Genomic DNA, 21,857 nt, shown 5'->3' on the forward strand with positions numbered 1-21,857 from the left:
ACATCCAAAATTCACATAGCAATGATACGTTTAGTTGCCCAACCAAAATACATAAAATATTTGCATCATTTATTTTATGCATTTTGGTTGGCTGAATAAAAGTATCACTGTTTTGTGGATTTTGGATGTAAATAGGACTACAGTAGTGATGAACGCAGCAATGGACAATTGCACTAATGCTCCCCTTATCCCAGTTCACCCACTTAGCATTATTTTGGTTTGCTTTTTACTCTATATTCCCACTTTATTAACAAAAATGAGGAGACCAGGAAAGATGAAAGCTTCTTTTTAAAATAAAACTGTCAAACTTCTTTTTTCTCAATGGCCAAATACAATGTTAAAAGAAATTCTCAGAGGCCAGGTTCCAGTGGTCATAGGAAACAAAGCTAAAGGGTGTGACAAATTTGCCAGTTAATTTTAACAAGGCTCTTACTGCCAATACTGAAACCTTAGAAGAGACATTTCAACCTTTTGTGTGAAGGGAGGAAAACTACATCAAAATGACCAAACAGTCCTTGGCCTTTTTTTTTAAAAAAAAGGACACACGGTAGCTAACTTCAGGAGAGATCAATATGCAGCCAGAGTAATTCTGTGACCCAAACCTGTTGAGAAAAGGCAGTTATTCTCTTTTCTTTCTACCTCAGCTTTGTGAGGGCTGATGATTTCATCTCTTTAGACTTTCAGCAAGAACAACCCGGGCTAAAAAAATAAAAGGATGGATGGGATAGAAGCAAGCAGAAGATAGGGGGAAAGTTGTAATTATGAGAGGATTGTACAGCAGTAAAGGATGGTAGATGAAGGCTCAGGCTTTTGTTGCTGTTGTTCATTGTCTTTGTTAAAATGCCTGTAGTATGCCCTTCTTCATTATCAACTGGAGGTACTCCCGTGTTAGAGTAATGTCTCCTTCTCTTTACCTTTAATGAGTCCTGCAGCTGAGCAGCAATTGCCTTGGCTTGAGGAGATTCTCCTTCCCCTCTTGCTGCCAGATCTGCTAACTGGGCAGCAAGCTGTTCCACACGGTCACATTTGGCCAGCAAATCTTGGCGGTAAGGTCCCATCATGACATTGGCAAGACGGCGTCCTTCAGCCACAAGTCCCCGGATTGCAGCCTGACCTATATCAAAAGTGATTCATTATGCTTTATTTACAAAGTTAGACAAAGCAGGCAAGTAGTTCCACCACTCAAAAGGCAAAACAAAATTTCAGTGTAACTGCTAGTAAAAAGCCTTGACCGAACAAGGCCCTTTCTCAGAATACTGCACTTTCAATATCTCAGAAACCTTTACAACAATGCTGTCATAGGCAGACTGATACTCATACACCTGTATTGCAGACTGAGTGATGGTCAGGCTAATAAGAGGAAAATTGCTTGTCTGACAACACCTAGCGAGTTTTTTGGCGACATGATGTTTAAGCCAAGAACTACGCTTAGCTTCAGCAATACCTACCAGATAGGTAGCTAGTTGTATTTCCAACTATATTGTGAGGTTCTAAACGGACTATCTGAAAGACCATATTTCCATGTATGAAACTTCCAGGGTTCTAAGATCTACAAGGGAAGGCTTTCTTTTGGTCCCACCACCATCAACAAGACATGAGAAACAACCTTCTCAGTGGCTGCTTCCACCCTTTGGAACTCCTTTCTACAGGAAGCTAGTTTCCCTGCTTTCCTTTTGTCAACAGGTAAAGACATTTTTATTTAAGCAGTCTTTTAATAAGTAAGTGTTTGCATGGAGGCTTCTTATGGGAGGGAAGGGTGCTTTATTTTTTTGAAACTTTTGTATACTTCTTAACGATTTTATATTGTTCACTAACATGTTATTTTAATATGACAATTTTAAGCATGTTTTAAAATTGTATTGTTTTTAGTTTATTCTTTTGTGAATTGCCTTAGTTCCTTATCTAGGAGAATGAAAGCATATAAATAAATGAAATAAAATAAACAAACTAACAGTAGCTCTTGGGTTGCTTTGCTGGACTTGCCCATCCACTGTTTTTACTCTGTTTGAGGAAGGGTAGGTGCCTTTGTAATTGGATCACAAGTGGTAGCGGCACCAGCTCAAGCATCTGAACATCTTAAATATGTTCAGCCTTCTCAGGCCTAGAGCTATCACAGGAGTTTCCACTAAACTTGGCACCCAGCAAGCCCTGGCAAAAGTGAGACATGGTTAACTGACCACTCACACTACAGAATTAAAGCACTGTTATCTCATTGCCCTAGCACCATCCTATGGAATTCTGGGATTTGCAGTTTAAGAATGAACATTCAGTATTCATAGTCAAAGTGCTCTTTTGGTCCATCTCAGGATCCCATAGCATACAGCCATGACTGTTAAAGTGGAACCACTATAATTCCATAGTATGGATTCATAATTTGACACAGACTTTCTCTCAGCATCTTAAAAGAAATGAAGAAACAATGAGAAAAGGATAGAGGCTCAGAAATTAAGATGTCAAATGATGGATTATAAAATGGGGAAGTGAGAAGTACCCACACCTCCCCTTAACAAAATATGTGAATAAATATATTTCAATACTCTGCTTCTTTCATAGATGTTAGCAAGTATACCTGTTGCTTTCATAACTGCTGGTTGGAATACAAGATCCTTAAACCAAAACAGCTTTCAGACTACAGCCCAACAACTTTTTCAGAGGAAAGAAGAGAAAGACAGACACTACTATACCCACACACAAAAAAGATACACATCCCAGTGTTGCCCTGCAATACCAATCACAATTGAGTTTTCCTACACAGAAAGCTTCCAAATATGTGAGGCTTTTGATGCTTAGAAAAAAGACAAGGGGGAATATTTACAGGGAGAAATATTTTACAGGTGAATGAAATTATGTCCCACCCCACTGCAGTGTAATCATAAGTCTGCTAAGTCATTTTGTGTTCATGACCTATTATAATGTCTAACAAGGAGACATTCGATAGCTTACCTACTCCACGATCATCCACGGTAGGATTGTCTATCCATCTCTGAGCTTGCTCAATTTTTCCTTCCAGGTGGACAGCTGCTTTGACAGGCCTGCTGTTTGCCACAGCCTTGTTAGTTTTGGACTGCAAATTCTGGAGTGAAGTGGCTATCTGCTTGGCTAAGGCTCGGGCTTCGGGGGAATCCCCCTTCCCACTGGAGGGAAAAGGAAAAACTGTTAGACAGTCCTTACTAAAGCACTTTTTAAAAAACAGATCAGCTTCTGTTTGAAAGGCAAGGTTTAAATATAATATTTGTGTTTCTAAATGTAATTAGAAGCAATCCTGTTAATTATACCTAACAAAGCCTCATGGATTATATTTTCATAACTGCTGAGTCAAGATTTTATTTTCAGGGAAATCAAGTACCGTAAGGCATGAAAGAAAACATGGCAGAAAAAGTTAATACCTGGTAAGGGTCTACATTTGACTTGACCTCTGGCAACTTCTTTAAAAAGATTCTACTAACAAACTCATCTGACACCTTTGAAGATACAGAAAGCCTGATTGATATTTTAAACCTATACTACTGAGTGTGAAGTATTCCTCCAAAGAATCAGAAAGTACTGTACTTAGTGCAGTGCAAAGAACAATGCTAAAAATCCCTCTCTGTATAATTCACATGGTTATCAGGAAAAAGAGAATGACTATCAAGCTAAACAAAGGGCCTGAACAGACAGGCCAAAATAAAGCTGCTTCAAGTCACTTTGGAGGTATGCTGTTTAAATGACACATGCATCTTAAGAAGCCCGAAGCTGTGTCAAAGCTGCACTCCAATCCTTAGGACTGGAGCATAGCTTTGGCATGGCTTCCGGACACTTAGGATGCATAATTTAAACAGCATACCTCCAAAGTGACCTGAAGCAGCTTTATTTTGCCCTGTCTCTTCAGGCCCTAAATCTCTTTTTGTGACTATGCCTACAGATTCTCATTGCCATGTTACTGGATGGCAAAACAGATACCATGTTCATCAATGAAAACAGAAAGCAAAGTATAAAGCAAGGGAACATATATGGCTGCAACTACGCTCAGGACTGCATTCCAAAGTGCCTGTGTTCTTAGGTCAGTGAAAGCACAGCAATACATACTGTTTCCGGAGATCTGACAACTTAGCAGTCAGAGCAGAGATTTCACCCAGGGACCGCAAAATATCATCTCTCTCTTTGGGGTCATCGCAGAGTTCTGCAATTTTCCTGGCTTCAGCCATAAGGCCTCGGATGTGTTCTTCTCCTTCACTGCCTCCATTAGGGTCTGCAAGCCAGCTCTTCATATAAAGAAACAAACATCAATACAGAACTGAAAGGTCTATTTATAATAGTTGAATTCTCTATGATTTAATACAGTCTTTCCCAACCTGGCCCGCTCCAGAACTTTCGGACCACAATTCCCATAGCCAGCATAAAGTCATAGATCAAAGTGATTAAATTACTGTACACATAAATGTCTCTAAATGCCCACTGAGATGTATGAGGACAGAGTTCTTTTTTCCAACAGGAAGTGATCCAGAAGATGACCTGGGTAGTTTGACCAAGTAGTTTCCTATTTTGACAGAAAACAGCAAGGGGTCCAAAAAACATGCCAAAATCACCCATTCCCACTCCTAGTGCATTGAGGACACAAAATTAGGCCCTGAGGCAGATGAAAGGCCCTCCCTCTATCCCAGCTGCCAATGCCCTGGTTGAAGAGGGAGAGAATAAAAGGCATTATCTGCTGAACTTAATTCTCTCCCACACTGCCATACTCTTTTCCTTGTGTGTCCTGCCTTTAAATGGAAACCCTGAGGGCAGACAACTATTTTTTCTAGTAAAGCATCATATACAGTGATGACACCACATAAATAAATGATAATAATACATCCACCACCACCACCCCCGAGAGTGGTACAACATACAGCCCCTCCTAACTGCTGCTTGTTGCCATTGAAAAACTGGCTCCATTTTAATTGGGATGACAAAAGCATTTTTGTGGGTCATCTGAAATCAAAAGTCATAATATACTTGAAATGAATAAAGAACTACTGGTATGTTTGTCTTTTTAACACTGGTTTCGCCTTAGGTTTTCAGATCAAGAGAAGAGTAACTAAGATTTGCAAACCAATTAAGCTGGAGTATTCTGAACCATACAAAACATATGCCTGTCAATCACAAGTCAGGTTCAGACAGACTTTTTAGACAGTCATGTGAACTCTTTTCAGGATGGAAACTCCGTTTAAGTAACATTTTCATCCACAAACAAAAGTCTTCAAAACAGATTAAGACAGGAATTGCCAGCATACCCAAGCCTTTCAAAGTATTGCCAAGAAAAGGCTCTTATATACAGCCATTGGTCAAATCAGGGACCAGACTATTTCCAGTCCATGCCAGTTTCACATAGGTCCAGGACTTGCTTCTGCATTAATCTGCAAATTTTGTAAGACTAATACTTTCTCATATATGTGTGTGTGCATGCTAAGAGATAGATACGTTTCTAAATGTACTCTCTCTAAACACACACACACATTTTTAACTGTATTTTATCTTAAATGCACATTCTTATAGACATTTTGGTAGTTTTAAAAGCAGAGAATTGCACTACAAGTGTTACAGAAATGAAATTCACAAAGGGTCACCCCGAGGGTCAAATTCACTGTTATAACTAAAATAAAATACAGTTGGCCCTCTTAATCCATGGATTCAACTATCCATGATTTGAAAATATTTTTTAAAAAATAAATTCCAAAAAGCAAACCTTGCTTTTTCCATTTTATATAACTGCACCATTTTACTAAGCCATTGATTATCATGGGAGTTGATGATCCATGGATTTTGGTATCCATGGTGGATCCTGGAACCAAACCCAAGAAGATACCAAGGGCCCACTGTAATGTGTTCTGATTGAAATACATCCAAGCGATCAACATAGAACCTAATTTGAGAATAATGTACTTCAGTTTATTAGCCTCTGTCATAATTTAGTAGTATGACTGAGTACCTGAGCAGCATCAATTTTCTTTGCAATCGCTTGCTTGGAGTTGGTCATGGCCTCCAGCTTACGTGCTGCATTCTCCACTTTTGCTGTTAGTAAATCCAATGCTTGGGACACATGTTGGGCCTTCTGCATGGCTAGTGGTGTAGCACCTTGTCCTCTGTTGGCAAGAGAGAAGAACATAAAGTCCTACATAACGGTGAAACTGTAGCCTGCTGACATAATCCCACATAATTCAGCAAGGAGCCAGAGATCTATACAGCTAGAAGTATTGTGGGATACCAGCAAGAACAGTTGAAAGGAGGCAAATATGGCCTCACTCCAAACACCAGTGACTAGTGCGGGATTTTTTTGTCTATACCTGAGCCAACTTTCTGACTATTTGACAGTTTCATTCAGGTTATTCAGGTTAAGAATATGTGGTTATTGCATTTATTTTCCTTAAAGACACTAACTTCAAGGATACTGTGCTCATTTGATACAATTGAGCAGACAGATTAAGACAAGGGTTTGCAAGACTATGCCCCAGTCTTTCAAACTAAGGCAAGATACTGGTTTGCCCTTTCCTTGTAGAACTTTAGTATTTAATCACACAATGCTGCTGAATCACCTACTGATTAACTCAGGGGTCGGCAACCTCCGGCCCGCGGGCCGGATGCGGCCCGCGAAGGCCTGGCCGCCGCCCCCCGGCTGCCCCTGCCGCCGCCGCCGCCGCCACGGCGGCCGCCCGTCGCGGCTTTTCGCCGCTCTGGGCGCCGCCATTTTGGGCGGCAAAATGGCGGCGAAGTCTCGCGCGACCTTCCCTGAGGTCGCGCGAGACTTCGCCGCGATTTGGGGCGAAAAAATGCCAGCGCCCATAGCGGCCTCTGGGGCTATGGGCGCCGCCATTTTTTCGCCCAAAATGGCGGCGAAGTCTCGCGCGACCTCGGGGGAGGTCGCGCGAGAGTTCGCCGCCATTTTGCCGCCCAAAATGGCGGCGCCCAGAGTGGCCGCCGCGGCAGCAGCGGCTATGGCGGCGGGCCTCTAGGAGGCCCGCTACCATCTCTGGGACCCTCCAGGAGGGCTCCCAGGGCGGCAGGGGGCCTCTGGGAGGCCCGCTGCCGTCTCTGGGACCCTCCAGGCGGGCTCCCAGGGCGGCAGGGGGCCTCTGCAGGGCCCTCTGCCATCCCTGGGGCCCTGCTTTAGGGCTCCCAGGGTGGCAGGGGGCCTCTGCAGGGCCCCCTGCCACCCTGGGAGCCCTCCTGCAGGGCCCCAGGGATGGCAGAGGGCCTCTGCGGGGCCCGCTGCCATCCCTGGGGCCCTGCAGGAGGGCTCCCAGGGTGGCAGGGGGCCTCTGCGGGGCCCACTGCCATCCCTGGGGCCCTGCTTTAGGGCTCCCAGGGTGGCAGGGGGCCTCTGCTGGGCCCTCTGCCATCCCTGGGGCCCTGCAGGAGGGCTCCCATGGTGGCAGGGGGCCTCTGCAGGGCCCTCTGCCATCCCTGGGGCCCTGCAGGAGGGCTCCCAGGGTGGCAGGGGGCCTCTGCGGGGCCCGCTGCCATCCCTGGGGCCCTGCTTTAGGGCTCCCAGGGTGGCAGGGGGCCTCTGCAGGGCCCTCTGCCATCCCTGGGGCCCTGCAGGAGGGCTCCCAGGGCGGCAGGGGGCCTCTGCGGGGCCCGCTGCCATCCCTGGGGCCCTGCTTTAGGGCTCCCAGGGTGGCAGGGGGCCTCTGCAGGGCCCGCTGCCATCTCTGGGGCCCTGCTTTAGGGCTCCCAGGGTGGCAGGGGGCCTCTGCAGGGCCCTCTGCCATCCCTGGGGCCCTGCAGGAGGGCTCCCAGGGTGGCAGGGGGCCTCTGCGGGGCCCGCTGCCATCCCTGGGGCCCTGCTTTAGGGCTCCCAGGGTGGCAGGTGGCCTCTGCAGGGCCCGCTGCCATCCCTGGGGCCCTGCAGGAGGGCTCCCAGGGCGGCAGGGGGCCTCTGCGGGGCCCGCTGCCATCCCTGGGGCCCTGCTTTAGGGCTCCCAGGGCGGCAGGGGGCCTCTGCAGGGCCCTCTGCCATCCCTGGGGCCCTGCTTTAGGGCTCCCAGGGTGGCAGGGGGCCTCTGCAGGGCCCTCTGCCATCCCTGGGGCCCTGCTTTAGGGCTCCCAGGGTGGCAGGGGGCCTCTGCAGGGCCCGCTGCCATCCCTGGGGCCCTGCTTTAGGGCTCCCAGGGTGGCAGGGGGCCTCTGCAGGACCCTCTGCCATCCCTGGGGCCCTGCAGAGGCCCCCTGCCACCCTGGGAGCCCTCCTGCAGGGCCCCCTGCCGCCCTGGGAGCCCTCCTGCAGGGCCCCCTGCCGCCCTGGGAGCCCCCAGCTTTTTTGCTGGTCTCTGACGGGGCCCGTCAGGGGCCAGCAAAAATGGGGAGGCCTGGCCCCCGGAGGGTGGAAGCTCCGCCCCCGGCATGCGGCCCCGCCCCTGGAGGGTGGAAGCTCCACCCCCCAGCACACAGCCCCGCCCCGGAGGGTGGAAGCTCCACCCCCGGCACGTGGCCCCGCCCCAGAGGGTGGAAGCTCCACCCCTGGCACGTGGCCCCGCCCCGGAGGGTCGAAGCTCCACCCCCCAGCTTCGGCCCCCCAGTCGCCTGAGGGACAGCAACCCGGCCCCCGGCTCAAAAAGGTTGCCTACCCCTGGATTAACTTATTTGTCAGAGAAGACCGACTGCTGACTGCCAGTAGGTCACAAATTCAAACATTACATTTCAAGCAAACACTTAATTAGAAGGCTGCTTATGAAGAGATAATAAGCTATTTCCTCCAAACCACCAAATATGAAAAGGTACACCTGTCAGAGCTGTACAAAGGAACCACCCAGTTATTCACCAGCTGACCAACGGCAAGTTCCCTTGACACTCAACATGATTCAAGAACCTCCTACTAGACTCAAGAGAGTGGAGGGGCCACCTTACAGTTGGCTTTGAAGCATGGACCAAGCATGCAGAATTTTCTTAGTGGGGATTCATGAAAAAGCTGGTGCTGCTTCTGTAAAGATCTAAAGACTACAATGCATATGCAGAAAACTCCGGGGAGGAGAGGGAATCAGTGATCCTGAAAATTGCCAAAAGATAGCAAGTCAAAATTTGCTGTCCCTTTAGAATAAAAAAAAGTCTGCTGTTGTGCTCCATGTCTCCATGTATAGCAATGCAGCTATAAAAATCCAAGACAGATGAGGCCTTTAAATGGGGACAAAGATGGAAAAATATTTAGGTGTTAAATGAGGCAAATGCATAACGAAACTATATCTCCCCTCCTCACAATAGTTATTAATCTGAAGTGGAATGTGCACAGATACATTTACCATTAAAAGAAACACAGAAGCAGTCTGTGTACCTTTAAATGGATAAGATAACACAGGTTAGAATTTGCACTAACAAGACAGGGCTTTTCCATTACTTAAAAGGGATGGTGATGCAACTGTAGACAGGTAAACAATTATTCAGTGTTTCAGTATATACAATCATATAAGACACCAAAAATGGGCAGGAGGGGTGTAGTCTTTGTAATAAAGAGAATAAGGGCTTTGGTAAGATCATGATGTATATGAAAGTAATTTCAGAATATCTTCATTTGAAAGTTGGAGGAGGGCAGAGATAACCGACAGGAGAAAAAAAATCTGTTCACACCAGCAAAGTAAAAATACATAGAATTTCTCATTTGTGTTGCTTTTACAAACATGCACGCTCCTGGAAAACCTATTTCATAAACACAGCTTTAAATGCATTAAGTAGTAAGAGGGTGTTTACCTAGCTCGAAGGTCAGCTACTTGATCAGTCAATTGGCCTAGCATTTTACAGGTTCCTAGAATTTCTCTGCGTTCTTTGCCCGCACACAGCTCTCCCACTTTTCCTGCTTCATCCAGGATCTGCCTTATGGCTTGTTCACCAGCGTCTCCTGGAAAGTGACAGTGTGGGGACACAGACAATAAGACCCATACATAATTTACTCACAAGCTGTATCAAAAGCTATACAACATTCAACAAAGGAATGAAAGAATGAGCTGTAAGAGAAATATAATCCATTTTAATAAAACTGTTCCTGCAGACAATAATATTGTTCTAGTAACAGGCATATCATTACAGAGGATTAAGCACGATGCATGCCACTAGAGGTTAATACTACAGTGGCAAGTTATATCTCATGCAATATTGCTTTAAGAATATTCTTTGTTCTGTGCAATTTTAGAAAACTGAAGGGCCACCTCCAGGAAAGAGTTTCACATCCTTCCCAGAAGAACACGATAAGAAGTTGTCTGGCTGCTGAAGCCATAGAATTTTTAAAGCAATTGTTACTGGGTGTCCACTCTCATTCAAAAGGTTCATGAATGGAACTTTCTCCACACCAAACAATCTGGACATTGGGACTATGTCAATGGTTACTTTTTAAAATAAGTATGTATGCACATGCATTAATGGGGATAACTTTTATTTTTGGTTTGACGTAATTTGCAGAAGGTATTTAAAAGGGGTTGGGAATAGCAACAGCAAGTACATTTCTCTACTGCTTATCAGTGCACTTAAGCACTCCCTAAACAGTTTACAATGTGTAAACTAATTGCCCCCAACAAGCTGGGTACTCATTTTAGTGACTTCGGAAGGATGCAGGCCTGAGTCAACCTTGAGTCCGTGGCTGGTATTGAACTCGCAATCTTGTGGCTTGTGAGTAAGTGTCTGCAATACAGGCATTTAACCACTGTGCCACCAGGGCACAGGTAGGAATCATGCAGCCCAGATGTTGTTGTAAATTTTAGTAGCCCTAACCAGTATAACCAAGGGTAAGGAATACCAAGAGTTGTAGTTTAGCAACATCTTTAGGGTCACTCACTCCTGCATCCATATCCCTTATTTTACACAAAAACCTAACATCCCAAAGCTTCTAATGTCTAATTATACAACCCAAGGGCTGGAATCGTGCTCATGATAGCTTCTGTCAAGTTGATTTCAACTTATGATGACTCTACGAATGAGAGAGCTCAGGGCTTACAAACCAATCCATCTAATAGTGACAGCGGGTACCATACACATATGTAATTCAAGATTACATGTAAAGCATCTCCCTTCTTGTGGATGGTGCACAGCAACTATTCATGAAACCCCTTGTGCACTGTCTAAAACCTCTGCCCAAGGCAGCTGTCAAGCACAGAGAGCACCACTGTGGCTGTTTGCTGACCAGGAGAGGAGAGTCACTCAGGAAACCATGAAGCAGCCATCTCAGCTGCATCTGCAGCCAAGGAAAAAAGAAATAAACTCACCCTGGAGTGAGTTCATTTTTCCTCCCCTCATAACTGAGATGGGCAGCTTCTTGATCACATGAGTTGCTCCCCCCCCCCACCAGTGAATGGTGGCAACAGTGCCCCTTTGGGACTTGACAGCTGCTAGGTAAGGAAAGAAGAGCAAAGCTGCACTTTCACAGCATTATACTACACAGCATGATGCAGGATCTCAACTCATATACATATTTAGGAATAGGCAGGACTGGAAAGAACAGGTTGCTCACCTGTAACTGTGTTTCTTCGAGTGGTCATCTGCGAATTCACACAAATGGGTTTATTCTGCGCCTGCGCAGCAATCCTCGGAAACTTCTAGAATCTCCAGGCAGAAAGCAATGTATCTTTCTGCAACTTTTTGGCGGTAGCCCCGCCCACCCATATATAAGGCCCCTGGTGGCCCGCTCCTCTTCAGTTCCGAATGAGCCGCTAATCAGCGCGGCAACAAGCGTTGTCAAATGAGCAGACACTGAGGGGATGGATGGGCGGGTTTGTGTGAATTCGCAGATGACCACTCGAAGAAACACAGTTACAGGTGAGCAACCTGTTCTTCTTCTTCGTGGTCTCTGCGAATCACACAAATGGGTTTAGACTAGCGAGCTGTAGTCTGTGGAGGAGGGAGTGTCAAGATCAAACAGTCACATGACAATAAATATGCAAACTAATACCTGAGTGATTTATTTACAGTAGACAGGTTAGTGCATGGCAGACAGTAACACTGCCCTCCCAAAGGCTGCATCATGCCTGGCCCTTGCGTCCAGCCTATAATGTCTAATGAATGTCAATGGCTGGGACCAGACAGCTGCCTTACATACATCCTCAAGGGGGATCCCGGTCAAAAAAGCTGAGGATGCGGCTACCGCCCTAGTTGCATGGGCTCTAATCCGACCTGGTAGAGGCTTCCCTGCCAGTTCGTAGCAAAGGTGGATGGTGTTGGCCACCCACTTGGAGAACCTCTGCGGTGACACCGGCAGCCCCTTCTTAGCTTCGGAGTAACACACAAAAAGTCTCTCTGAACGCCTGGAAGCAGCAGTCCTGTTCAGATAGAACGCCAGCGCCCTGCGGACATCCAGGGCATGGAGTTGGCGCTCAGAGTCTGTGGTCGGATTGGGAGCCAGAGTCGGAAAAACAATGTCCTGGTTGATGTGAAAGGCAGACACCACCTTAGGCCAGAAAGTGATGTCTGTACGGAGCACCACCTTGTCCTCATGGAAACGAAGGAAGGGTTGGTCCACCCTCAGGGCACACAGTTCACCAGCTCGGCGGGCTGACGTGATGGCTACCAGAAAGGCCGTCTTCCAAGTCAGGAGTCTCAGGTCCGTGGTAGCTAAGGGCTCAAAGGGCTTGGATACCAAATGTGCCAGGACGGTGTCTAGACACCACTGCGGTGTAGGGTCTAGAATCGGTGGATGCAAATTGTTGAATCCCTTAAGGAACCTCTTTATGAGAGGATCCCCAAACAGGGAAGGTTTGTCCTGAAATAGGTAGTGAGATGAAATGGCTGACAGGTAGCACTTGATAGAACTCAAGGAGAGACCTGCGCCTGTTAAAGTCATAAGGAATTCCAGGACTACCGGGATGGAGACACGGGATGGTGGAATGTCCTTTGCTTGTAGAAAGGTTAGGAACCTATCTCATTTGCAGGCATAGGACCTCTGTGTGGATGGTCTTTGTGCTGCCTTAATGATATCCTGTACACCGGATGGAAGTGTCCTCAGGATCGTATCCTCCATGCTACCAATGGGAGAGATTGCATCTCGGGATGGTGGACTTGTCCGTCGTGGAGAGATAGCAGGTCGGGCCGGTGCTCCAAGCGGAGATGGTCTTGCGCCCGTTGTAGGAGCGGAGCAAACCAAGGCTGCCTGGGCCACCACGGGGTTATCAGGATTGCGTCCGTGTGGTCTGCCAACATCTTCGAGAGGACCCGTGTGATCAGAGGAAACGGAGGGAAGGCATACAGGAGGCCCTGAGTCCACTTGAGCTGGAAGGCGTCCCCTTCCGATCTTGGCTCTCTGTACCGTGAGCAAAATCTTGCAGTGTGGGCGTTCAGCCGGGAGGCAAACAGGTCGAGGAGGGGGGTTCCCCAGCGATTGAAGAGTCGGGACACCACCTCTGGATGCAGTCTCCACTCGTGGCAAGTGGAAGGTGACCTGCTGAGATGGTCTGCAAGGTCGTTCTGGTCGCCGGGCAGATGGATGCATTGCAGCAGAATCTTGTGTTCTATACACCATTCCCAAATGCGGATGGTGACTGACAGCAGAGTCCTCGACTTTGTACCACCTTGTTTGTTGACGTAGTACATGACGGTGGTGTTGTCGGTGAGAAGAAGTACCACCTTGCCCGCGAGGACCGACTGAAAGGCTCTGAGTGCTTTCTCCACGGCAAGCATTTCCAGGACGTTGATGTGGAGAGTAGCCTCCGCCAGTGACCATTTGTCCTTTATTGTAAGGTCCAGTGTGTGGGCGCCCCATCCTTGCAGGGAGGCATCCGTAGTCAGGGAGAGATCTGGCTGAGGGGGTAGAAATGGCATCCCCACACAGACGTTGTCGGATTGGAGCCACCATCATAGAGACCTCTGTACAGTCCTCGGGATGGTGAGCAACTTGGTAGCCGTGTCTTGGACGGGGTCGAAGACGGAGAGAAACCAAGATTGAATGGGTCTGAGGCGCAGTCTGGCCCACGGTGTGACGAAAGTGGTAGAGGCTAGGTGTCCCATGGCGACTTGTACGGCACGGGCCTGAAGGCGTCTTTGGCGGAGGCAGGGCTGCAGAGATGTACAGAGGGTTTGGAACCGTGTCTCTGGAAGGAATGCCCTCATCTGTACAGAGTCCAGTGTTGTTCCTATAAAGTCTATTCGATTGGAAGGAGTCAAGGTGGACTTGTCGAAGTTGACTTGTAATCCCAGTGCTTGCAGCAGGGATAGGGTGAATTTGAGTTGCCCGAGTAAGATGTCCTTGGAGGGCGCTGTGAAGAGCCAGTCGTCCAAGTATGGGAAGACTGTGATCCCTCTTTGACGCAGGTACGCCACCACGGGTACCATGCACTTGGTGAAGACCCTGGGAGCTGTGGAAAGGCCGAAGGGAAGGACCCGGTACCGGTAGGCGTTCTGGCCGACGGCGAAGGCGAGGAACCTCCGGTGGTCCTCCAGGATCGCAATGTGGAAATAGGCGTCCCTCAAGTCCAAAGTCACGAACCAGTAGCCTTCCTGCAGGAGTGGTAAAATAGAAGCAAGGGTTACCATCCTGAACCTTTTGTAAATAATAAACTTGTTAAGGGCCCGTAGATCCATTATGGGTCTGAGGCCAGAGTCTCTCTTCGGTACGGTGAAGTATCTAGAGAAAAAACAGCGCTTGAAGTCAGAAGGGGAGACGGGTTCAATGGCGCCTTTGTCCAAAAGAATGCGCACTTCGTCAAGAAGGGTGTCCGAGGGGGCAGTGGAAACAAACGCTCCAGTTGGTGGGAGCTGGGAAAACTCTAGGGCATAGCCCCTACGGACAATGTTAAGTGCCCAAGAGTCACTGGTAATGGCGGCCCAGGTGTCAAAAAAAGGGGCTCAGCCTGTTGGAGATGACGAGGTGCGCCGGAACCCATCAGAATCTCTTCTTGCCCCTGCCGTCCTTCTTCCTATAGCCCTGTTGGTATCTGGGCTGGGAAGATGGACGCCTGTCGGTTGGAGGAGCAGGTGACCGGGAGGATTGGCCTTGAGGCTGAGTGTCCTGATGGTAGGGACGGTCCTGTGGTTGGAAGCGGTAGTGGCCGCCTGGATGCCAGGGGCGCTGACTAGTGTACCTCTGTCGGGGGGACTTGGAAGCGGAGGATGACATACCGTGTTTTCTGGCGGCAGTCTTCATCCTATAACGGAAACTGAGTTTCTCATCCGTGTCCCGGTGAAACAAGCCCGAGTTGTCAAAGGGCATGTCTTCTATGGCTGCCTTCGCTTGTGGAGTGAGGTCTGAAGACCGGAGCCACGCGTATCGCCTGAGGGCTATGGAGCCAGAGAGGACCTTTGATGCACAGTCCGTCGAGTGCCTCGCGGAGATGATCTGCTGTCCGCCTATCAGGTGGATTTCATTCCTGAGTGCAGACATCATCCGCCTCCTGTCATCCGGCAGGTCAGCGATGGTGGGGTCCATCTTCTCTATGAGGTACTGCACGTAGGCCCCCATGCAGGCCGCGTAGTTAGCCACCTTCAAATCCAGGGCCGCTGAAGCATAAAACTTCTTAGCTAGGCCATCCAGTTTCTTACTGTCCTTGTCGACTAGAGAAGAAGAGGACTTTGGGACGAAGGTGGACTGGGCTCCTTCCACGATAGCCGAATTAAGCTTAGGGTGGTTGGAGAGCCAAGAAGGTGCCGAAGGAGTGACCCGATAGAGGTTTTCAATCCTACGGGATGTCGACGGGATGGAGGCCGGTGCGTCCCAGGAGCGTTTGGCAATTTTCTCTAGCAATGGGAGATATGCCAAGGCTGGTGGAGCTGGGGCGGAACCGTGGATCCTTCTCTCCACCGGGTCGAGGGCATCGTCCTCGGGGTGGGCGACTTCTAACTTCAGGGCATCCGCCATCCGGATTACCCTGTCGGCAAAGGACCTGACGTCGTCTGTAGGGGACGGAACCGCAGGTCCCTCCGGGACGAATGGAGCCTCGTCATCGTCGGAAGGTGACGCAGAGCGTGGGGATCTCGATCTGGATCTTGATGGAGATCTGCTACGCTTCCTGGGCGACAAGTCGGTGGTGGTCAAGTCATCCAGCCCGTGGGAGGCATCAGTGTGGCGACGGTCCCGTGAGCAGTCCCGGATGTTGCGCCGTAGGCGGGACGGATCTACCGGGATAAGATACTGTCCGGTACGGTGATCGAAGACGAGATCCGGGAAGGCATCAAACAGGTCCTGGTCCCGCTCCATTGAGTCTGGACAGTCCGGATCTAAGGCGGCATCCGCCTCAGCCCCTAGTGTGGCCCGATCCTTCCTCGGGGGGGAGCGGGGGCGCTCTGTGTCCCGTCTGGCGGGACGTGGTCTCACCACAGGAGAGGGAGAACGGGGTCTAGCCCTCTGTGGGGATAGGGGAGCATCGGAGTCGTGGAGCTCCCCTTCAGACTCCGAACCCAAGTCCACGATCTGCAGGGCGTCCGCCGGTGCAGAGAGGTGGCTTGCAAGGAGGACCCTGGGTTCCAAGGGTATAATCCGGGAAGACGCCGGTACAGGAGTCGGGGTCTTCGCCGGTTCGGCCACTGGGGATGTAGACGGTGCTGGCCTCGACTCAGGCGGAGGCACTGAGACCGTACTTGGAGGGCCCTTGCGACGGCTCTTGGCTGGCGGAGATGAAGAGCGGGCCCGTTTCCTCTCGTGGTCGGAGCGTTTGTCTCCTCTCTTCTTGGAGGCCCTGGGAGCGTCCGCGTCTCCAGAACCACTGGGCTGGCTCAAAACCTTCTCGTAGAGCGCAGCCTTAAGTGTCCGGTCCCTATTCTTTAGGGCCTGGGCCGACATAGCTTTACAGTGGGGGCAGTTGCCAGGAATATGGGACTCCCCCAAACAAAGGACACATTTTTCATGGCCATCGGCCTTAGGGATTTTCACCCCGCACTTAGTGCACTGCTTGAAAGAAGCCATGGTAATCAAGTCCGTTACCGGTCCGAGGTCAAGCCGAAAGATCACGTAGAAGACAAGCCGATAGGGAAAGTCCGAAGAATGGTCAAGTGAAAGTCCGAAGGTCAAATGCCAGAGATTCAATTGTGAATGAGCAACAAGATGCAAGCGAAGTTCCTCGAGCTGCTTAGCGCGGCGGAATGAAGGAACTGAAGAGGAGCGGGCCACCAGGGGCCTTATATATGGGTGGGCGGGGCTACCGCCAAAAAGTTGCAGAAACATACATTGCTTTCTGCCTGGAGATTCTAGAAGTTTCCGAGGATTGCTGCACAGGCGCAGAATAAACCCATTTGTGTGATTCGCAGAGACCACGAAGAAGAAATAGACATTTGTTACTCATTTTATATTTTGCAACAAAAGAACAATGCTCCACTATGCTTCAAATGAGTTTTGCAGAACCTTTTTTTCCACCCCAACATATTTTATAAAACCAAGGGACTTTGAAAATTGACATTCCCCCTTCTGCCTCAGTATATATGCATTGCTGCCTCCCCCTCACATGCCCCTTTTATCAGTTTTCTTAGAACAAGCATGGATTTAATTAATGCCAAGTTTCAGTCCTGGAGCAGTGTGATTTCAATACCAAATTAAATCATGAATAATGAAGTCCCTCTTGGCCTTGTAAATTAAGAGAAGGAATTATAAGGTCCATGGGTCACATGTACACCCACTCAAGCCCCTTTCTGAGCCACCACCAAAAAGAGGCAGGAGAGATGCTGCTCGTGGAAGTTCCAGGAATAATTACTGTCCTTTAGAACAGTGGTCCTTAATCTGTGGTCCAGGGACACCCAGGGGACATGATGTCCTCACAGGCTTGAAGGCTGCTCAGCTCACTTCTTCCCCACAGTGGAGCAGCCACATGACAGGAGCCAAAGCCACCTACACACCCTTTGTCTTTCTTTCTCACCAATAGCGCCATACCTCCCTTTCCCACCTTGGCACCAGAGTAATCCCTGACTCAAAAACCCTAGCAGCTAGTTATAATTCACCAGGTAGTGAGGAACTACTTGATCTCAAAAACAAAGTCTGTTCTGCTCAAAAAAATCTAGTAAGATCAGTGTATAAAGGCACTTGCCAATTCTGACAATCAGGGTCACCAAAAGCCAGAAAGGCACAATGCTTTTGAGTTTAAAGAAGCCTCTTTCAAATGTCCCAGTCAACACACAAAGAGGAGCATACTAGCTCCACTCTTAAACTGTCAACTACACAAGGAGGACAACAATCTGTAGAGCACAGCCTTCACTATCTGTAGAGATTCTCTGTGTAGTTTGGAGCCATCGGGGTCAATCCATCACCCACCACATGGGAAGGAAACAGAAGGTGGCAGGGCTAGCCCTCTCCTTCTCTTTCCATGCTACTTAGATACTGAGAGCGCCTACATATTCTAAGTCGCAGAGCTAGCAGAGCAACTCTGTTGGATCCTGGCCACCCAGTTAAGAGGTGAGGACAGAGAGAGCATGTATATGTATGTGTAGTGGCCCTATTGATTGTATTACATTCATTATTGTAGTTAAAATGTAAAAAAGAATAAATTATAAATAAAATAAACAGGAAGCTAAGATTTGTTTGAACAGAGAAAATGTGTGTCTTATTGTCAATAACCATGTCTCAAAAGATGCACATTCTAAGCAATCTTTTAGTATATTCTATTCAAAGCTTTGCTCCTCTTACTTTTTAATTTAGATAGCAGAATCTGGAAGGGAAAATAAGTAATAAGTCTTCAACTATCCCGCACCAAGAGTGTTTCCTAGTAACACTAAGTCACTGCACTGCATATATATGACACATGTTTTATTTCTGATTACAGGGAGAAAAATACAGTTACAAAATAAATAGTCGTAAAAACCAACACAATCAAATCAAGATGCAGAGCCAGCAGGGATTTCAGAATTTACAAAGTTTCACTCCTGTATGTTTATTAATGTATGACATGTTTCTTAACATCATAGCTATGCTGGTACAGTAATAAATATGCAGTACCTTTCTAAAAAGAACAACAGTGCCAGAATACTAATTTAGGAAGTTCTCAACTAAATAATTTGAATGACTTCATAAAATAAGCAAAGCTTTCCAAACCACTTAGCATAGAGTCAATTTGTTTTATATTAATATTTTAAAGAATAGATTCTAAAAGCTACCAGTCTAAGCTTCTAACATCAAAAGGTAAACCATAGCCACGTGGATGCAGTAATTGAGCAATCATACCATGCTAGACTGGAATTTCATGCGGACCTTATAATTCAGTCTCCCAATAAATCTGTTTTCATTCTGATAATAATTTTTTTAAAAGCCTCTAGACCTTAGGAGTTCAAAGACAATCTTGAGATAATATCAATGACTCTTAAAAACTGGGAGAAAGATGGAATTAAGCAGGATTTACAGTAGTTGGGAGAGACTATCAGTGTCCAACAAAACCCAAATGTATTATGCAAAATTAAATTGTGCTTTATCTAGATAGCTTGCACAATTGAGATTTTCTTAGTGCAGAATTTTTCATTTTCCTCCTGCACACTGCACGGAGCCTTGCATGTTTGTGTCATATTTTGGTCACCATCATCAGAAACATCAGCAAAGACATTACCTGGAGGAGCACTGGGGTCTCTCAGCCAGCCCTTAGCTTGGTTCATCTTGGAATCTATCAAGGCCAATGCCCTCTTCATGGCTTCAGTGTCCTTTAAAAAATGGGGAGGGGAGGGGAGAGTCATTTATCCATATTGCTCACACAGCCAAATTCAGATTTTCACAAAAGTGCAAAAGACAAAAAATGAAGCACAATCTTCTTGCATTCAGAACAATTCACAGAATTAAAAGCAATTTAACATTAAGTATCAACACATTCCTGTCAGTCAGAATGCAGAAGTTGTAACATGCATTGTTTTAGGTTTTATTATGTTTCACCATTTTCCAAGCATACAGCAATCTAACAATAAAGAATAAAACATATTTTAGGACTACTCTAAGGTTAAATATTAAATATTTTGAAGATGAAATCACAACCACACAATTCTCTACATGCACTCTCTATTTATCTTGGTTCATTATCACTGAGATGGCAGGACTACTTCCATTTACTGCAATCTAATTCATGGGAACAGGAGAGAGAATGGGCAGATGTAGCTGCATGTAGATTAATCATAAGTAATATTGCTGTCCTCTTCCCAGAGAAAAAATAATGACTGTGCAAAACCAGCAATATGGTGATACCCAAAATTGTTGTTGGATGCTCAGTCTTGACAATCCATACTGCCTTTGTTCTGGCATTGCCCAGTGAAGTGGGAGTTGTTCCTAACTTTTGTTCCTGTTTCTGTATATATCTTGCTCCTATTGCCTAGCTGCTGGGACTTCTATGTCCCTGTCATGACAGCCAAGACTGCTTGGTGTTGCCTCTTTAAAGTGTTGGAGCTGAAGGGGGTGTAGCCCATCTCATTTGCTGCTTACAGCAAACAGTACTGCAAAAACTGCACCAGTTGAAACTACTGTTGTTTGCTCAAATGTACCATTAGTATGTGAAATACATGAAATCTTATCAATTAAGGCCCTGAGCAGACAGGTTAGGAAAGTATGGGCTGAGCCCATGTGGTTCTGTCCCAGGTACAGCACAGGGATGCCTGTCCCCACACTAGCCTGAGAACCTGCTACCATAACATGCTCCGTACCTTTCAGTGCCATCACTCTTACTGAGAAGCCCCCCCCCCCCCATGCTGCATGCTTGGCTACAGCCATGTGGCAAAGCACCCCATTTCCACATCTAACATGGCGACAGGGGACTTCCCTGTACAAGCATTGGTGCTGAAAGGTATGGAGCATGCAGGGTCCGTTTGTTAACAGCTGGGGTTTGCTGTGTACTTTACAGGAAACTCCACAGGAAACTGGGAGTCAAACTGACCCATGTTAAGGGCTGTTAACATGTTAAGGGTTGTAACCCATGTTAAGGGTTAAGGAGAATGCTGAGGATTTCATGGACAGCCAAGAAGACAAACAAATGGGTCCTAGATCAGATCAAGCCAGAAATCTCCCTCGATGTCAAGATGACAAAACTTAGGCAGGTATACTTTGGGCATACCATGAGAAGGCATGAATCACTAAAAAAACAATAATGCTAGGAAAGGAGGAGAGGAGTAGAAAGAGAGGAAGGCCACATGCTAGATGGATGGACTCTATTAAAGAGATCATGAGTATGAGTTTGCAGGAACTGGGCACAGCAGTGGAGAACAAAGGTTCATGGGGATGTCTCATCATCAGGGTCACCATGGATCAAGATCGACACAAAGGCAGTTAACAACAACAAAGGGTTCTTTATCCAGAGATTGATCCAGCTCCACCAGCTCCATGGCCAGTCTGCCAGGATCTGGCCCAATCCTGGCCTCTGGGTTTTGGTTTGCATTGTCCAAATAGGACAATGCAAGGCTGGGGAGAACACAGGCTTTTTGGCTTGTACGGATAGCAATTAAATAGCAATAATATATCTACCTACCTGAGAGTAAAGTACACTGAACTCAATAGCACTTACCTACTAGTGTTCAGGGTTAATAATTTTATTGGACCCTTATAGTGTCAATATTGGACCAGTATAGTGTTAATTTTGAGCAACGTAGCACAAAATAATAAAACACAAACACATGATGACTCTTCCACAGGCTATAAAAAGCATTTAATATCAAGGTAATAAGTAGGTTTATTTAGAAAGGTTTGTATAGATATTTAGTAGTGTATGTATTGTGGAATGTATTGTGTTTTGTGTATATTCTTTTCTTTTGTATTTTTTGTAACTTTTTCTTTTTAAAACAATATTTTTTAAAATATATATATATATATATCAAGGCAATCAAAAGAAACTCTTTTAGAGATGAAGGGGCTGTGCAGACCGGTGGGAACGACTGGGTTGGGGGTGGAATCAGGACATAGCGTCCTATGACGCATGTCCGGCTCCACCCCCAGAGCAGTGTGATGCCACGTGCCACACCACATGGTGCACAACATCATGGTGCTCCTCTGGCAC

At 47.2% G+C, this 21,857-nt stretch overlaps 2 protein-coding genes across 3 annotated transcripts in view; both read right to left on the reverse strand.

The window, feature by feature from the left end:
* Positions 1-21,857, reverse strand: part of VCL (vinculin) — a 101,544-nt gene that overhangs the window by 25,169 nt on the left and 54,518 nt on the right. For both annotated transcript variants that reach the window (XM_089510761.1, XM_089510760.1), the window contains exons 7-12: positions 19,440-19,530; positions 9,697-9,844; positions 5,948-6,101; positions 4,066-4,241; positions 2,944-3,134; positions 915-1,114 (exon numbers count right to left, since the gene is read on the reverse strand). In XM_089510761.1, coding sequence (XP_089366887.1) covers positions 915-1,114; positions 2,944-3,134; positions 4,066-4,241; positions 5,948-6,101; positions 9,697-9,844; positions 19,440-19,530 — 960 coding nt within the window. The remainder of the gene's footprint in view (positions 1-914; positions 1,115-2,943; positions 3,135-4,065; positions 4,242-5,947; positions 6,102-9,696; positions 9,845-19,439; positions 19,531-21,857) is intronic.
* LOC149318949 (uncharacterized) lies at positions 13,780-16,699 on the reverse strand. Its single transcript, XM_089513233.1, has 2 exons — positions 14,812-16,699; positions 13,780-14,768 (listed from the first exon to the last, which is right to left on the reverse strand). Exons 1-2 carry the CDS (start codon positions 16,697-16,699, stop codon positions 13,780-13,782), a joined length of 2,877 nt encoding a protein of 958 aa, XP_089369359.1.

Source organism: Sceloporus occidentalis, unplaced genomic scaffold, assembly GCF_023333645.1.
Source record: "Sceloporus occidentalis isolate IW3139 unplaced genomic scaffold, rSceOcc1.0.p SCAF_2, whole genome shotgun sequence".
Lineage (NCBI taxonomy): Eukaryota > Metazoa > Chordata > Lepidosauria > Squamata > Phrynosomatidae > Sceloporus > Sceloporus occidentalis.